General features: G+C 38.0%; 1 protein-coding gene across 2 annotated transcripts; it reads left to right on the forward strand.

Annotated features, from left to right (window-relative positions):
* The first annotated feature begins 1,532 nt into the window (after positions 1-1,532).
* On the forward strand, positions 1,533-18,633 carry LOC127524594 (gastrula zinc finger protein XlCGF8.2DB-like). 2 transcript variants are annotated; one of them, XM_051916245.1, is made up of 4 exons: positions 1,544-1,625; positions 1,774-1,828; positions 2,259-2,410; positions 16,959-18,633. In XM_051916245.1, exons 3-4 carry the CDS (start codon positions 2,326-2,328, stop codon positions 17,885-17,887), a joined length of 1,014 nt encoding a protein of 337 aa, XP_051772205.1. In that variant the 5' UTR covers positions 1,544-1,625; positions 1,774-1,828; positions 2,259-2,325; the 3' UTR covers positions 17,888-18,633. The 2 variants fall into 2 exon arrangements, with proteins under 2 accessions (XP_051772203.1, XP_051772205.1); XM_051916243.1 differs by lacking the exon at positions 1,774-1,828 and having other exon boundaries at positions 1,533-1,625.

Consider the following 18,633-nt stretch of genomic DNA (forward strand, 5'->3'; position numbering starts at 1 on the left):
ATATAGTGGACATTCTGATTTGCTTTTCTATTCTGGAGTGACATTGAGATGGAATAAGATGGATATAGACACCATGATACTTAATAAATTATGGCCAATAATAGATTTCTTTTTGATCACTGTTAGATTGTGCTGAAATATCGGATGGATCTCCACATCAGATTCAACCCCGCTGAACCTTGTCGGATGTATCCGTTTTGCCTAACGTCTAAAACCAGTAAAACCTGTAAACGTCTGTATTAGGAGTATACACACTGTATAGGAGACAATAATAAAAGAGCAGGGTTTATTGAATAATCTTAGTACAGACTTAGTCAGGCTTCGTCTATAGATGTTACACCACTCAATGCTCACACTTCGTCTGCTCAAACTTCATCTGACTAGTACAATTCCAACAAGTGTTAATATATCGAGGGAAAAACAATCTTCACAACATCGTCCTGTGACGTTAAAAACCTTGAAATGGAGACATCTGCTACTCTTTGTAATGATGGGTTGGCAGAGCGGGGATCCATTTGCAGCTTTATTAAGAATAGTAGATACACAGGCAGACAGGGGCAAAGGCAAGAACATAAACAGGGACAGGCAAGGGTCGAGGCAGGCGGCAGACCAACAGTATCGGGTCACAGGCAGAGATCAGGGCAGGCGGCAAACAAACACAGTCCAGTACACAGGCAAGGTTCAGGGCAGGCAGCAGAGAATCACAAAGAATAAACAATCCAACGGAAACCAGGAAAACAGTCCACAAGAAAACGCTTAGTAATGATCACCAGGGCAAATCAAGACTTCGCAATCAGGTGGTGTGTGTGTGAGTCTTTTATAGTCCAGGTAGTGTGCTAAACTGTATGTGGCAACAGGTGATTGGTGTGGAGTGTGCATGTGATTGGCAGGGAGGATTATGGGAAATGGAGTCCAGGAACTGACAGGAACAGACGGTGATCGTGACACTCTTGAAGACAAACATCCCTTAACAACACACAACATTAGGATTAAACAACAATAGCTAGCTTTGCAAGAGCAAGGAAAAGAAGTCAAATAAATAATATAAAAACATCAAATTACATGAATAATAATAATAATAATAAAACAAATAAAATATGAATAAATGATTAAAAGGATAAACGTCCAAATGAATGTATAAATGAATAAACTGTATAAATCAAATAACTATAAATGACAAATAATTATAAATGATTATAAAATTAAACTAAAAATATAAAAATTAAGAAAAAAAAAACAAATATTGAAGATCCTTTGATCCTTCATCACAAATTTAATTCTGATATAGGCCTACACATTTTTAATTAATTTAAAATATTGAAGTTTATATTTAAATATTTTTCAAATATTGTCTTTAAATGTTTAAGTATTTCGTTCTTTTAAATATTTTATAATATGAGACCTTGACTTTATGCCAGAAGCGTTTAAAAAAAAATCTCAGTGGTATTGATAGATTTGGAAATCAGTGATTTATCCTTTAAATCAACCCTTTATCTGATCGTTGAATCTGTTTTTTGTATGTGAATTTCTATCGTTTTTACAGCGTGAACTGGACTTTTATTTTGGTGTGGCGACATGATGTCATAAGGCTGCGCCGCGCTCCTGCATCTGTGATGCTCTGAAAGGTTTGTGTTTTTAATCATTGAAAGTGTTTAAACCAATACAACCCGTTCATACAGTTTTATAGAGAAGTGGAATGAGTTAATGATTAATGAATGTAACACTTTAATGTTTCTAATAACAGTAATGAGCTTCTTTTTTTTTTATTATCAGTGAAATGCATAAACAACAAGGAACAGTTTTAGTGAGTAAAAATGAGTAACAGAAGGTGCGTCTCATTTCGCTCCCTATAAGCAGTTCATCATAAACACACTGTTTGTTCACTGGCTAGTAATGATAGGGAAACTCAACTGAAGCAAGAACAAACACAAACATCTTTAACAGTGACTTTAAAAACAGCTGCAAATGTTTTAATAGGAGCGCAGTCCATTCAATTTATTCTGAGTTATTAGTTATTAATACTATAAATCATCACACAATATTAAGATACTGTATAATTTGCATTCTTTTACTAATTTGTAGTGCTAGTTTTGAGTGTTTTTGTCTAATAATAAGCTCATTTAAGTCCATTAACTCTCTGACTGACTCCCTTAGCAGTGCGCTGACTACAGAACTAGGGATCTGATTGTGACGCACCCAGAGATTTAGTTTGCATTTATTTTTCTTTCTGTTAATTATTCTCATCTTAATCATGACAGAGTGTCCAAACACACAGAAAAACTCCTGGTGAAGCGACTGAGATCCCCGTGACACACTATTATAAAGATGGCGTTTATTAAAGAGGAGAGTGAAGACGTGAAGATTGAAGAAACATTCAGAGTCAAACATGAAGATAATGAGCAACAAACAGGTTGGTTTCATTCTCAAAGTCTTTCTTCACCATTCTGTGTCATGCTTCTCTGTTATTTGTCTCGTGACAAAATGAACATCACAAATTAAATTAGGAACAACATTAAAGAAATAGCCAAAACAAAACAACTGTTTTGTGTAACATTAAACCTAATATAAATATTTAAAACTCTTCACAAAACCTGTTCTGCAGAACTGAACACAGTTGAGAGGACAGTATTTTTTCTAATATGTTCTGATGAATGGCAGGTTTGAGATCTGTCAGTAATGAACCAGTTCTCCTGGGTCAGACTGTGGGTTACAGTCCTGCACAGGACTGTTTTCTGAATCCCGCTCGCACTGAATTTCTGACCATTTCCCGTTCCTGCAGTGTGTGTTTCAGTAAGCAGCGGCTCCTGGCTGTTAATTTAGGCAGGAAAGATTCTGGGTTTTAGCACTAGTTTATGATAAACATTTTGTAATCTTTATATTCTACACACAACAGATGCGTAGAATGCCGACTTAGAAATGTCTTGATGTAGAATTGTTGTTTTAGAATTTTGCAAGTTGTGTAGAAATTCCAGTGAGGAAAATTATGTTTATTCTCAGAACAAACATAAAACAAACACAACAGAACTACTGTATATGAAGGCTAATCACATTAGCATGTTTAAATTTAAGGATTTATACTTTCATTAATTTGATACGCTACTCGACACAGGAAGAACAGACATGTCAACTAGTTACTGACCTGATGCAGACACGTTTACGTAAGGTAATGTGAAAGTAAGCAGGGCAGCCAGAAAATTGTGCCCCAGTGGCTCACAATTAGAGTGCGCTGCAGTTTACATTGGGGAATCGCTAGTGTGTTGAGAGCATACCCGTCTCACTAATGGTTATAACTCATAACTATATCACAATTAGGTATGCACCGATACCATTTTTTAAGGACAGAGTACAAGTACCAATACTTATTTCTAGTACTCGCTGATACCGATGCCTGTACATTTATTAATTTCTCTCTCTCTCTCTCTTTTTTTTTTTTTTGGTGATGTTGCAGTTTTCCAAGCACAACACAGACTAATGAATGTAGGACAGCTTCTTTATTATTACTCTGATGAAAAAAGTAATAATTTTTATGTGCTTGTCACAAACTTAAAGAACAAAAATTTCACAGTGTCCAATAACCTTCAAAGGGCATAATTACCAGTATATATAATTGTTGTTATATAAAAAGAAATTTACAAACAATTTACAAACAATACAACAAATACTATAGAGATACAAATTAAATAAACTTGTTTTTCAGATACAGTAGGTTTATTTAGCATGTATACATTTATTTAACATCTTTTGTTGTTTTATTAACATTAATGTCAAATATAGGCTACGGACCCTTTAAGACCGAATCCATGGAGACTGACACACATCCTGTTTTCACCCAAATGTTTACGTCCACTTAAGCCATAACCGACTGTATTTACGTGAGATACTCCACACGATGGACATTTTGACAACTATGTGTGCATTTGACCATTCAGGCGCGAGGAGAACTGATCGCGCGCGCGCGCGAGAGAGAGAGAGAGAGAGAGAGAGCGCGCTTCTGGTCTGTGTCATTCAGCGCGATTCCGCCTATCCCGCCTTCACTAATCGATAACGAGTTGTGACTGAAAGTATGCAGTTCGCAATGTGTGTGTTGTCATCATTAATTTTGAAGTATTTCCACACCCCTGAGGCTGACATTGTTTCTGCTGCTGCCGCCGGTGTCTCTCTGCGCGGAAAATTCTGTCAGTTACGTCGCGTGAGGTATCGGTCTTTGGTATCGGGGCTATTTTTACGAGTACGAGTACATGAGCTTGGTATCGGTATCGGTGCATCCCTAATCACAATAAAACTCACTTTAAAGGGTTAGTTCACCCAAAAATTATTTTTCACACTCTTAAGACCTTTGTTCATCTTCGAAACACAAATTAAGATATTTTTGATGAAATCCAAGAGCTTCTGAATCACACATAGGCCATTGCACCTTACACCTTTCTTGCCATTGCAACCAAAACATCGTTAAAATAGTCAACATGACTGCAGTGGTTCAACCTTAATGTTATGAAGTGACGAGAATACTTTTTGTGCACAAAAACAGAACAAAAGTAACGACTTTATTCATCAATTTGAACTATTGTCATACGCAGTTGGTGTAGTGAACTCAATGCAGGCTTCCGTGTTTATGTCTGAATGCTGGCTCATTTTACTGGCCGGCTCCTCAGCATCACACCCTTGCGTCATGGTGCTCACGTGTTCAGCTTCGGCCAATACTGAGTTGGCATTCAGACGTAAACGGGTCAATGACGTGACGGGTCATATTTTTGTCCAAATGCAATTAATAATAATAAAAAAAACTTAAAAGCTTAAAAGATATGGCATCCAAAGTATGTAAGGTAGTACAGGTAGATCTGTTTTATTGAATCCAAAAGGTTTTAATTATATTTTGCTACATATAAAGGTATTTTAAAGATTTTGAAGTGTCAAAAGGTCATTCGGTTTAACCGTCCAAAGGCCAATACAGCCATTTCATTTGTGATTAAAATATCTTAAATGTAATAAATGTATATATTTTTTATTCTGGCGTGATTTTATAACATCATATATCAACATAGTGCAAAATGGTATTAAAATTATGTGTAGAAGTTGTTGTTTTATTGTGAGAAAGAATGTTCGGAAAAATGAATTTAATTGATGTAATTTGGAGTAACCAATATAAAGGGACCATTTTGGATAAAGTCATGCGGTCAATATCATGTGACAGGATGTGACATCATTCAGACACCTGCACAGGACCACATGGTCATGAAGCAAAGTAACTAACTCTCTCTTAACTATTTGATAAATTAATGTTTTCAATTGTTCATACGCATGTCCCGAAACATCAGGTCATTTGGTACAACCGCTATAAAACATGGAAAATGTTGTAATATTTTAAAAACTTGTACTAAATATAAAATGTTTGATTGTCCTTTTGCTAGCTAGCCAGCAAGCTAACTTTGTAACTAAATAACAGCATTGTTTGAAAATATCGTCATTCGGTATAACCTAAAGTGCCATTTGGTAAAACTGAAATATTGGTTAAACCAAATGACTTTTTTGGTGACACATTTTGTCCATCTTGTAAAAAATGACAAAAGCAGTGTTAATTGATTATAAAACCACATAATCTCATTAACACTTAATAAAACTTCAAAAAATAATTAAAGCTGCAAGCAGCGATGAAATGGCCCTCGCACCTGGGCTCACCGCCACCTATTGGCCTTAGGAAAACAGTGAAAAGTGGGCAACATGCATGTAAGTGAGTAAATACAGGAGAATTATGGTAAAATCATTTAAAAGTGCCACACTTCCTACTGCCAACAGGTGGCGCTTTGACCATAACTGAATATTGCAATGTAGATGTCTTCAGGCCAGGACTAATATCAAACATGAAGTTTGGAGCAGATCGGACATTGTATGCCTGAGTTACAACAACTTCCTGTTTCGTGGCGTTAATTGCATACATTAGCACTTAGCTAAGTGTTGCGTGATTAAACGTGTTTCTAGTGTGTTTGGTACTTCGTGGCATATTGAAATGTGTTCCTGGGATTGAATTACAGTATGAAGCATGCCACTTCCTGTTGCCAGCAGGTGGCGCTATGACTAACTGAATATTGTCATATAGATGTCTTCAGGCCAGGACTCTTATCACACATGTGAAGTTTGAGGCACATCAGACATAGTATGCCTGAGTTACAACAGCTTCCTGTTTCATGGTGAAACATCAGACTTTGTCAGGCCGCCACGGACACGCCCTCCAACGAAAACTCAAGATCTTTGATATTTATCATCACTAAGGTCTTAAGATTAGACTGACAACATATGATGTTGATCTGGTTAAATCTCTATGAGGAGTTAATCACAGTGTAAAACATGTCATTTCCTGTTGCCCACAGGTGGCGCTATGACTGTAACTGTATATTGTCATGAAGATGTCTTCAGGTCACTACTCTAATAAAACGTGAAGTTTGGGGCAGATCCGACATTGTATACCCGAATTACATCAACTTCCTATTTCATGGCAAAACATCAAACTTTGTCAGGCCACCGTGGACAGGCCCTTCAGTGAAAAATCTAGATCTTCGCAATTTAATGTTTCAAAGGCCTTTAGATTAGACTGACCAAATATGACATTGATCTGATTAAAGCTCTAGGAGGAGTTTGTTAAAGTACAATGTCTGGAAATGGCAAAAAATGGCAAGTTAATTCAAAATATCTGACTTCCTGTTCAGTTTCAGATTTTGCTCCAAGAGGTATTGGGCTGTTAAACGTGTGTACCGAATTTCAAAATCTATGTGAAATGTAGCGTGAGGGGCACTTCATTAGGTGGCGCTATCGAGCCATTTTGCCCCACCCAACTCTGAAACCCATAACAGACGTAAATTTTCACCACTTCTGATGCGTGTGCAAAGTTTCATGTGTTTTCAAGCACGTTCAGGCCCTAAAAATGCGATTCACTTTGGAGAAGAATAATAAATATAGCTGCAAGCAGCGATGGCGGGCCCAAGCCCGGTGGCACCGCCACTCTGGTGGCTTCACAGCAACTGTGCACGGCGGGCAATAGGCATTTAAAACGGTTAAACATAAAAGGACTATTTCAAATTCATTTGAATACACCACATTTGTTGCAGCAGTTGGTGCCCATATGATCACACACACACACATACACACACAGAGAGAGAGAGAGAGAGAGAAAGAGTGGGACAGAGGGGGGAGGGGGGTAGGACAGAGAGAGAGTGTGAAAAATCCACATTCAAACCAAAATATCTGACTTCCTGTTGGTCGGAGCTAATGACTGTAAATTAGAAAGTTGTCCGGCTTAATGAGAACAATATGTGTCCCGAGTTTGGTGACTGTACGTAAAAATAACCCCCCCATTTTTGTCAAAAGGTGACGCTACTGAGCCCCTCCACCACGCCCATTTCTAAGGCTTTGCCCATGTCTACTGGTCTACAATATTGATGGGTGTGTCGAGTTTCATGCAATTTGAGGCATGTTAAGAGCCTCAAAAACACTAAATAATATTATTAAAGTTTGACATGTTGCCATGGCAACAATATTTAAGATATCACAAATACATTCACAGGTCTACGTCTGCCAGGTTTTGACATTATTCTGATGAAGTTTGAAGCTAATTGGGTGAAAGTAAGAGGGTGATCTCAAAGCATTTTGAAAGTGACACAGTTCCTGCTGCCGGTTGGTGGCGCTGTAACTTTGACTCACAATAGTCACATCCATGTGATCAGACTCGTACATCGAACACACAGCTGAAGTTTCATAGAAATCAATCAATGTATGCAGACGTTATAACACATTTCGTGTTTCCCTTTTCTCGCCATAAATTTGTTGCCTCGCCACGGCCAAACCGTTTGAGATATCAAAAATCCGCTGGCAATTTTTCATCATCAGTGTCTTGACTTCATGCTGACTGAGTTTGGTGATCGGATTAATCGCCTAGGAGGAGTATATCAAATTCCAGAGCATGCGTTTTTCAATCAACCCATAATAACTGACTTCCTGTTGAGCTGGCGTATAACTTAGAGCACGAAAGTTGTTAGGCCCGATGAGGTCTTTATGTGTAACTGAGTTTCATACTAATACATGCAAGCGTGTTTGATATATGGCAAAGTTTTTGGATCCCATTCAAGGGGGCGCTGTCGAGCCCCTGTGCCACACCCCAGTCCCAGCCTCTGCGGCGTCCTAATGGCCGCAGATTCCAATGTGTGTGCCAATTTTCAAGAGTTTTTGAGCACGTTAAGACCCCCAAAAAGCCCTGGAAGGTTGAAGAAAAAAATAAAATAAAATAAAATAATTATAATAATAATAATCCTTAGGAAAACAATAGGCCCCTGCGCCTTAGTGGCTTGGGCCCTAATAAACGGAGCAATTCCAATAGGGTCCTCACACCATCGGTGCTCGGGCCCTATTTATATATCCATTTATGTTTTTTTTACACTTTTAAAAACCTTATTCGTCAATGACCCAAACACGGACATGAGGGTGAGTACTTAATGTGAACTAACTCTTTAATAATGCAATTACCATGTTAAGCTCTATGATTTCCTAAATGTGGAAAACACGGATGAAATCATGGAATCCAGTCACAAATGGAACTGAATTTGGCAATTTTTGGGTGAATAAATCAAAACTAGGGCTGTACAATGAATCGAATATTGATATGGACTAGTTTCTGTGAATATCAAGGCTCAAAAAGACTGCTCTTGAAATCTGAAGTCTAGTTCTCTGCGTCTGTGTGAACGAGCGCCACAGTTTCATCTGCTACACGCGTCCTGAAGCACGCCTGACGCTTGTGGTGTTTTCAGCCTCTGCGTCTCACTGCATTAGGACACACAAGAACTTAATTTACAGAGCTGATACGAGAGTCGCTTCATGAGCATTTCATTTGATAAAATCATTATAGGAGTGGGCAACATGACCAAAATCTTATATCACAATATGAGTGATTTTATTTCATGATAACAATATATTTTGCTTGAAATAATTTGTGATGTTAACATTTTTGATACCATAGAAATTTCATAATTCTTGTCAATATCACACAAAACTAACACTAGCCAAGAAAACCTCAAGCTCCCTAAGAAGATGATGATATACAAAATACTACAGTAGAACAAATAAAGAAGAAATGCTACTTGCGTTGTATAATCAAATGTATAAAAACACTGCATAATCTTCACTGTGTAAATTAAACATATTTCTTATTAAAGTTACAAAAGTGATTTAGACAGAGCAGTGAGAGCTAACACATGCTCTAGGTCTTTCTGTGTGTTTCTTTATGTGTTTAGAGATTGAATTCAAACCAAATAAGTTTGGTACTGCACACACAAAAAAATCTTACATAAATTATTTTTTTGATATTATTTTCCGATATTTAACTTTGATTAACTTAAAGTTTTAGAGTTGAACATATCTTGAAAAATATGTATTTTATATAAAATATAAAAAAGATCTCAAACTTATGTCTGTCCTCTGACATTTTTCAAGATTTGTATCAGTAAGTTGGAAAAGTCATTTTCATGACTATGCTCAAAAAGTGGGGCAGACAGTTAAACTTTAAAAACAAAAAGTTTGTTAAACTCAGCAAGACACTGGCACTTGGCACTGGCACAGAACTACATAAAAAAAAAATCCCCGTAAAATTTACGGTAAAAAACGGCAGCTGTGGTTGCCGGAATTTTACTGTAAAAAAATCAGTTAAAATTCCATTAAATTTACGGTTAAAAAATGTATTTCATTAACTGATATAATGTGATTTACCAACCTATTGAAGAACTAATATCTGTTTCGTACCTTTGTAATACACTGACCACCAAACACAGTGGTGATGAGTCACATGATGAATCAAAGCTCATCACAAACAGCTTTTCCACAAGCTGAGAAGAACAATACTAATATATAGAAGGTGCACACAGTGTCTTTCACACAAACACTGAACACCATCATGGTAACACACGTGAAATTTAAAAAATGCAATAAACATGAATTTAACTACATTAGATGTAACATAAAACCCTAATGTATATAACTGAATAGAAAAAAACTAAGAAAAACTAAGAAGAAACAGTTATTTCAACGAAAATACATCAAATGTGAAGTGTCATGCAGGGAATTGTGGGAATGTCAATTTATGGTTTTTCACTATAAATTATACATGACTTATTTTACATGACTAATCAGTCATTTTTAACAGTGTACATACATACAAAGAAATCATTTTTATATTATATATTGGGTCTGTACAGTTGCTCTGTATAGTTGCCCATATGGACCAAACTGACCCATAAACAGCAAATTTGTATAAAACTTCTGCACACACATTTCACAAAACATCAGCGTGTTGAAACTTTTCATGCATGTTCATGATACTAAATGAGAAAAGGACAAAACCCACAACAGTACATGAGAATCAAAACATTAACCTTGACAAAAAAAGTCCAAAAAAGTCTAAAAAAAAAAAAAAAAAAAAAAAATCCTGACCATAAAATAAGAGACAATAAAAATTAAAAACTTAAAATAACAAAGAAAATAAAAATAAATATACACATGAAACCAAAATTTTTGGTCACACCGCCCAGCACTACATTCAATGGACCTTTATCGCAGCGGAATTGAGTACCAGAAGTGCTCGTTGAAGCAGTGTATCGATTATTCTGGTTATGTATATCTTCAATATGCTGTAATCACCTAGTTGACTAAATGCCTCTTAAAATGAGTATCCACAGGATGATTACAAAATCTGTATATTTTCAGAGACAGAAGAGATATTCTGATGATTACTGTGTACAGAATTTTCCAAACTCCACAGAACTTGAAGTTTGAATCCAACATAAGCTGATCTGATAAAGCAGTGGCTGGTAAACAAACGTGTCTGTTTCACCACATAGTGACCGCGTCGCTGCAGTGTGTGTGAGACCTGATGAATAAGATCAGAATGAACATTTGTTTCTCTGTATGAAATATGTTAGACACTATTCTGTCTTTTTTCATTGAGAAACATTTCACTGTATGTAATTCACACATTTATGCCTAAATTCTAAATTAATATTCAAAGTATCACACTGTCAACACATTACTGTTTAAAATAAATGTTTAACATCGTACATTATTTTTTTTTCAAGGCAGTTTAACTATTTCAATGGTTTAACTATTTCAAACACTGGAATAACACATAACACTGGAAACACGGGTATGCTGGGTGCTGCCTCATGTAAAAAAAGTGTGTCTGATGCAGTTACGATGAATGGGTTCATAGCTAATAAGCGAGACGCTCGTGTTTACTCAGTTGTTTACTCATGACACATAGCAACACAGCAAAAAGTATTTCTAATGTGTTGGACCTTTTATTAAAAGTAGCCTTTTGTGATGTTTGAGTCGACGGAGGCATGACATGCAGTAGGACTATTTATAAGTTTTCATAAAAAATAAATTTCCCTATGGAGAAAAATAAATACTATGAAAATAGTTTTACTTATGATTTTTTCCTTATTTGATTTAGGTTAGTTCTGTATTAAATACAATGTGATTTTCGGTAGGGCTGCACGATTTATCGGACGATTAGGAAAAAAAACATTGAAATCGCGCTTAAATGATTTGGCTTAGTGTGATTATGAAATCGCAAAGCTGCGATTATTTATTTATTTATTTATTTATTTATTTATTTTAATGCGCAGCTTGTCAATGAATTATGGCTCCAAATGCTAATCCATCTAAAAGCACTGTGAGTTTGAATCGCTTATAATGTGCATTTGAAAAAGCAACAGGCGTCAAACATCTTTCCAGACGTGAAGCATTTATTAACATCTTGTCCAACAAAGACAACATTTAATAACATGTTTTTACTCCAAACTCACTTCATAATGACACAGAATAAGGCAGTCATGTGTTTTAGTCATGTTTAATCAAAGCGTTTCAATCTTCTGTTTATTCAGCTACAGCGATAGTATGGGATTTCCTGGAATGAAGCATGTTCTACTCCGGCAGCAGGGCATATTTGCAGTTCCCTCTGGCTTTCAGATGGAGAAGCATTTACTACTGATCACAGAGCCGTACAGCTCTGACAAGCTGCTCATAAAATAATTGCAGCCTTTGCCAAATCGCGTGCAATAAAATTGCGATAAATCGTGCAGCCCTAATTTTCGGTGATTGAGATCTGGCAGCAGCAGCACCATATTTTTCCTTTTGGGTGAGCGATCCGCTCACAACTTATCCTACCCATGAAATCCCCCATAGGCCAGCAAACTAATGAGAACGCGGGACAGTGATGATGTTGCATAGCAAAAGAGCGAAGGCGCAAAAGCAGCTGTAGATCAACTTACTCGGAAGTCTCCGTAACTGGCAGATTTAAAGAAAACTACCATTGTTTGGCAAATAAATGAATTACGGACAGTTACATTCGTATTACCAACATTTTATCATGTAAGCTTTATAGTACACCTCAAACAAGGGATTTAATATTGTTTATAGTGTTAATTTTAATTGCTGAGTCCACGAATAGCTTGGGTACGCAGAACATTCACAGCTTATATGGACCGCACACCACTGGAATACAGTAAGTGCACCAATGCACACAAGCAATACTGATTATGAAAATTAACCGTGGTTTTACTACAAATAAAACCAAAAAACATTATTGTAGGTAAACCAGGTTGACCACAAATTAACTGTGGTTTTGCTACACAAACCATAGTTTAACCATGGTATTTGTAGTAAGACTGTGGTATACAAACAGAAATAAATTCATGGAAAAAAAAAACATGATTACTGATTTTTTTTTTTTTTTTTTGGCTGTAGTGAAGCCATGGTTCATTTTTGTGAGGGTGTTTATCAGTCAAATTCATTTGAAAATGTAAATTCAACAGGTATGAAATATGATCAGTAAGAGAAACACTGTTAATGAGAAGATTAATGAGCACTTGACTGCAGCGGAATAGCTGAGAAATAAATGTATTTATTATTAGTATGCACATTTGGAAGGAAAATATATTTACAGAAACATTTCAGCAGGTCAAAGATAGGAGATGTAAACGTCCTCAGTTTTGAAACACATAGGCTACACACAAATGTACTCCTCCATATTAATTTACAAGAAGGACCTTTTATCGCTCTGTACCAGTCTCACCCATGCTTTCCTTCTTCTTTTTGTGTTGGGAAATCATGAAAACTGAGGTAAGGGTGTAGTTATTTAGAATTAGAGCAGCCGGGAATGCTGCAGAGACACCAGTGAGAGGATTTAGCCATTACACACAGCGATACACCACTTCACTTACCCGATATAGGAAGTGAGATAAAGGACCGTGAGATAAATGTGTTAAAGCTAAAGTAAGTAAAGTAAACCACCACACATGACAAATAATGTGCAATAAACAAAACATCAAACTGTTGGCTGCAGCTGAACCTACAAAAACATTATACTAAAATGTATGTGCAATAACACATACTCATAATTGATAAATAACAATATCACAAATGCTATGATTAGGCATGTGATGGTATAAAATTTTCATGTTGCAATTAATTGCTGAAGCTTTTACCACGGTATATGGTATTATCACGATATTGAAATAAGTTGCAAAAAAAAAGTGTTGTCATAGTATAACAGGTTTAAGAACTCTTTTTGTAATAACAAAAAGAACTCAATGTTATACAATAATACAATACACAAAAAATATATAAAGTAAAATTTTCAAACAGATTAAAGTGCAAAAGAATTAGGCTATAAAGAAGAACAGGTAACACTTTACAATAAGGTCTCATTATTTAATGCATTAACTAAGCAATAGCTACATTTGTTACAGAAAGTATTATTTTTTGTTAATGTTAGTTAAGAAATACAACTGATCATTGTTAGTTTGATCTCAGGTCCATTAAATAAGTTATTTTGATTTTAGTAATGTTATTAAACAGTAAGAAATTAATTAAGAATAATTGCTTTATAAATTATAAGCATTTTTCATTGTCAGTTTGGTAATAATGAATTAACATGTTAACTAATGAAGCCGTATGTCTCAAAGTTTTACTGAACAATAACAAATAATCAGAACATTTCTAATCATTAGGGCATGTTGTAGTCCAGATTAAAATATAAAAATGTTTAAGTTTGAAAATAAATAGCCTATTAAGTCTTTAAGCATAAAGTATTTGGTGCTGTGATGAACAACATTGAGATTACAAAAAAATGAATGGCTGTTTGAAGCATTTTAAAAACTTCACTAGCGCAGTTGCTTTGTTTGCGGGGTTTCCGGGGTAACCGCTGCATTCTGCTGTTCCATCAGCGCCCTCTGCTGTCAGAGAGTGAACGTGCACTTTCATTCAGCGCGTCTCCTTCACTCGTTCCGCCATGTGCTTCTCATGCACGTTGAGCTTGTTTACATCTGAGCGCGTGTCCCTTTGACGCAGAATACAGCGGTGTTGTGCATTTAATACGGTTGATGGGTAAAGTATTCTTAAATGCATTATACAAATTTTAATTGGTAATAAATTATTATTTACTGTATTTTGAAGTGCCCAGTTTTATTTGAATGAAAGCTTACTTTGACCTGGGAGAATGGATCAGAGATCTTAAATCTTTTCTGAACTTCATTTGTTCATCAGTGCTCTCACTCTGGGCCTCGGCGCTCTCGGTGCTCTCGGTGGTGATGCTCTCACTCAGGGCTCTCAGCAGTGATGCTCTCATTCTGGGCTGTGGCGCTCTCTGGTTTCTCGGCAGTGATGCTCTCACTCTGGGCCTCAGCACACTCGCTGCTGATGCTCTCGCTCTGGGTCTCAGGGCTTTCGGTGTTGATGCTCTCACTCTGGGCCTCGGCACTCTCGCTGCTGATGCTCTCGCTCTGGGCCTCGGGGCTCTCGCTCTGGGCCTCGGGGCTCTCAGCAGTGATGCTCTCGCTCTGGGCCGTGGCACTCTCTGGCTTCTCGGCAGTGATGCTCTCGCTCTGGGTCTCAGGGCTTTCGGTGTTGATGCTTTCACTCTGGGCCTCTGCGCTCTCTGGATTCTCAGCGGTGATGCTCTCTCTCTGGGCCTCGTGCTCTCAGCGGTGATGCTCTCGCTCTGGGCCTCTTGTTCTCAGCGGTGATGATCTCGCTCTGGGCCTCGTGTTCTCAGCGGTGATGATCTCGCTCTGGGCCACGGGGCTCTCAGCGGTGATGCTCTCGCTCTGGGCCTCGTGTTCTCAGCGGTGATGATCTCGCTCTGGGCCTCTTGTTCTCAGCGGTGATGCTCTCGCTCTGGGCCTCTTGTTCTTAGCGGTGATGATCTCGCTCTGGGCCTCGTGTTCTCAGCGGTGATGCTCTCGCTCTGGGTCTTGTGTTCTCAGCGGTGATGATCTCGCTCTGGGCCTCTTGTTCTCAGCGGTGATGCTCTCGCTCTGGGCCTCGTGTTCTCAGCGGTGATGATCTCGCTCTGGGCCTCTTGTTCTCAGCGGTGATGCTCTCGCTCTGGGCCTCGTGTTCTCAGCGGTGATGCTCTCGCTCTGGGCCTCTTGTTCTCAGCGGTGATGCTCTCGCTCTGGGCCTCGTGTTCTCAGCGGTGATGCTCTCGCTCTGGGCCTCTTGTTCTCAGCGGTGATGCTCTCGCTCTGGGCCTCGTGTTCTCAGCGGTGATGATCTCGCTCTGGGCCTCGTGTTCTCAGCGGTGATGATCTCGCTCTGGGCCTCTTGTTCTCAGCGGTGATGATCTCGCTCTGGGCCTCTTGTTCTCAGCGGTGATGATCTCGCTCTGGGCCTCGTGTTCTTAGCGGTGATGATCTCGCTCTGGGTCTTGTGTTCTCAGCGGTGATGATCTCGCTCTGGTTCTTGTGTTCTCAGCGGTGATGCTCTCGCTCTGGGCCTGGGCGCTCTCTGGCTTCTCGCTGGCCACGCTCTTGCCCTGGGCCTCTGTGTTCTCGGCAGTGATGTTCTCGCTCTGGGCCTTGATGCTCCCAGGCTTCTTGCTGCTGTGTCCTCAGTACACTCAGACTCTTCTGTAACCCCCCCCCCCCCCCCCAAAAAAAAAAAAAAAATTAAGGGACAATCATAGTTTGGTTTGAGAGGACAAATGCTGGGGGAGGAATAGATTCAGACACATTATAATCCTCTGCCTCTTCCACTGTGAACATTGATCCACACAAAAACAAAAAATTTGTTTTTGTGTACAGGGAGATACTTCTGAAGTCATGAGTTTGGAGAGCTCACCATTCAATTCAATATGAAAACACCTTTTTATTTTGATTTCATCCCAGGGTACATAATCAGTTCAATTAAAAAAAGTCTGTGACATTGTCCTCAATTAGCCTTCCCTCCTGACATAAACTTAAGAGCTGATCTGTTATTAAAATAATGAATTATTCTGTAACAGTGTTCAAAATAAAGTAAGGATAATGGACCTAGTTGCAGTAAGACATATTTATTAGTTCCAAACATAATCCATGGCCATGAAATGACATAGTCCTTTACCGCCACAGCTACATACACCAACAATAATCCACAAAGGACAACACAAAACACAAAGTTAAATGCCTAACTGAAACAATACCAAATAAGAAACATCTGGAAACAACTAAAGTGTAATAACAGCAACAAAAACTACAAAAACCAAAAACAGAACTACAAAATAACAAAATCATGAATACCATATTTCAAAATAAAAGACAGCACAAAACAGACATCTGCAAGAAGTGATCTCTTGCGTTTTTATTCTGCTGAAAGAATTTAAAATACTCCAGCATTTTAAATGAACTAAATGAATGACTACTAGTTGACTAGAAAAATCTTTCATCTGGGGCAGCCCTAGTAGTATTTGGGATTTGTCCTAAAGAAACCAAAGAGTTAAGAATATTGACAAGAGTTTCTGAGATTACAGGTTACAAATTTTATCTGTTTAGTGGGTTTAAATCTAGTATAAATGTTTTTGGATTTGATGTTGTACATGTCTAAATGTTTCATGTCTTTCTGCCATTAAACTGGTGCTAACTTGTTTTTGTTTCTGTTCACCCTAGACCTGATGGTGCTGAAAGAGGAGAGTCAAGAACTGAATAAAGTGGAAGAGAAAAATCAGGAAAAATGTCATGACTTCATCACTGGGGAAGAATCTTTTAGTTACTCACAGACTCATAAAAAAGAACCTAGAAACCTTGAAGTCCAAACTGAAGAAAGCCCTTTCATCTGCCAACAGTGTGGAGAAAGTTTTAGTCAAAAAAAAAGTCTTAATGGCCACATGAGGATTCACACAGGAGAGGGCCCTTTCACCTGCCAACAGTGTGGAAAGCGTTTCAATCGAAATAACAACCTTAAAGTCCACATGATTATCCACACAGGAGAGAAGCCTCATGCCTGCACACTGTGTGGGAAGAGTTTCTCACTAAACAGACATCTTAAGACTCACATGAGAATTCACACTGGAGAGAAGCCTTTTGCCTGTCAACAGTGTGGAAAAAATTTCAGTCGACAAGACAAACTTAACGTCCACTTGAATATCCACACAGGAGAGAAGCCTCACACCTGCACACTGTGTGGGAAGAGTTTTTCACTAAAAGAAAGTCTTAAGGCTCACATAAGACTTCACACCGGAGAGAAGCCTTTTGCCTGTCAACAGTGTGGAAAAAGTTTCAGTCGAAAAGACAAACTTAACGTCCACTTGAAAATCCACACAGGAGAGAAACCTCACACCTGCACACTGTGTGGGAAGAGTTTCACATTAAAAGGATATCTTATGACGCACATGAGAATTCACAGTGGAGAGAAGCCATTCATATGCTCTCAGTGTGGAAGGGGTTTTAACCAGAAAAAGGACCTTAATGCCCACATGAGAAATCACACTGGAGTGAAGCCATTTGTTTGTAATCTGTGTGGAAAGAGTTTCGGATATAAAGAAAGCCTTAATCATCACATGAGGATTCACTCATCAGGATTCATGTCATCTGTGTGAAATGAGATTCACAGACGGGAATCACCTTGAGAATCATGTAAAAATTCACATCGAAGAGAAGCCTTACATGTGCCATCACTGTGGAAAGAGTTTCAAACACAACAAATCTTGAGAATCACATGAGAACCTGCCCTCAGTGTGGAAAGAGCTTCATAACGAAAGGAAACCTTAATATTTACATGAGCGTTCACACTGGAGAGAAGCCTTACAATCGTCTTCAGCGTGAACAGAGTTTCACATACCACACAGACCTGAAACAGCATTTGCAAACTCAATCTGGAAAGAAATTCCCATTTTAAAAAAATCTGAGCAATTTAAGTAATAATCTGTGCATTCACTTTGGCGAAAGACAATTCACTTGTGATTATTGTAATAAAACATGACTTTAACATATGAAAAGTCATGTAAATGTTGAGACCCTGTTGTGTTCTTTGTTATATAAGTTTATTTATAAGTGAGCTATTAGTATACTTCTTTTAAGCTAAAACTAAGAAAGTAAACTGTAGCAAGCTGTGGACGAGGCAGAGAGCCTTGAAAACGGGGCAAGGCCGGTGGCGTGATTGATGAGCATCGGCTGCTCGCCGCACCGGTCTTGAGTTTCTCACGGAGGAGCTCTGGGAACATAAAAATTGGGAGTGATGACAGTGAAGGACGAGAGAGCACCAGGCCTGGACTATTTTATGTTATGTTTTGTTCATTTGTTTTGTGTTTGTTTATTTTATGTAATTAAAGTTGTGTTTAACGTT

The sequence above is a fragment of the Ctenopharyngodon idella genome, chromosome 13 (assembly GCF_019924925.1).
Source record: "Ctenopharyngodon idella isolate HZGC_01 chromosome 13, HZGC01, whole genome shotgun sequence".
NCBI lineage: Eukaryota > Metazoa > Chordata > Actinopteri > Cypriniformes > Xenocyprididae > Ctenopharyngodon > Ctenopharyngodon idella.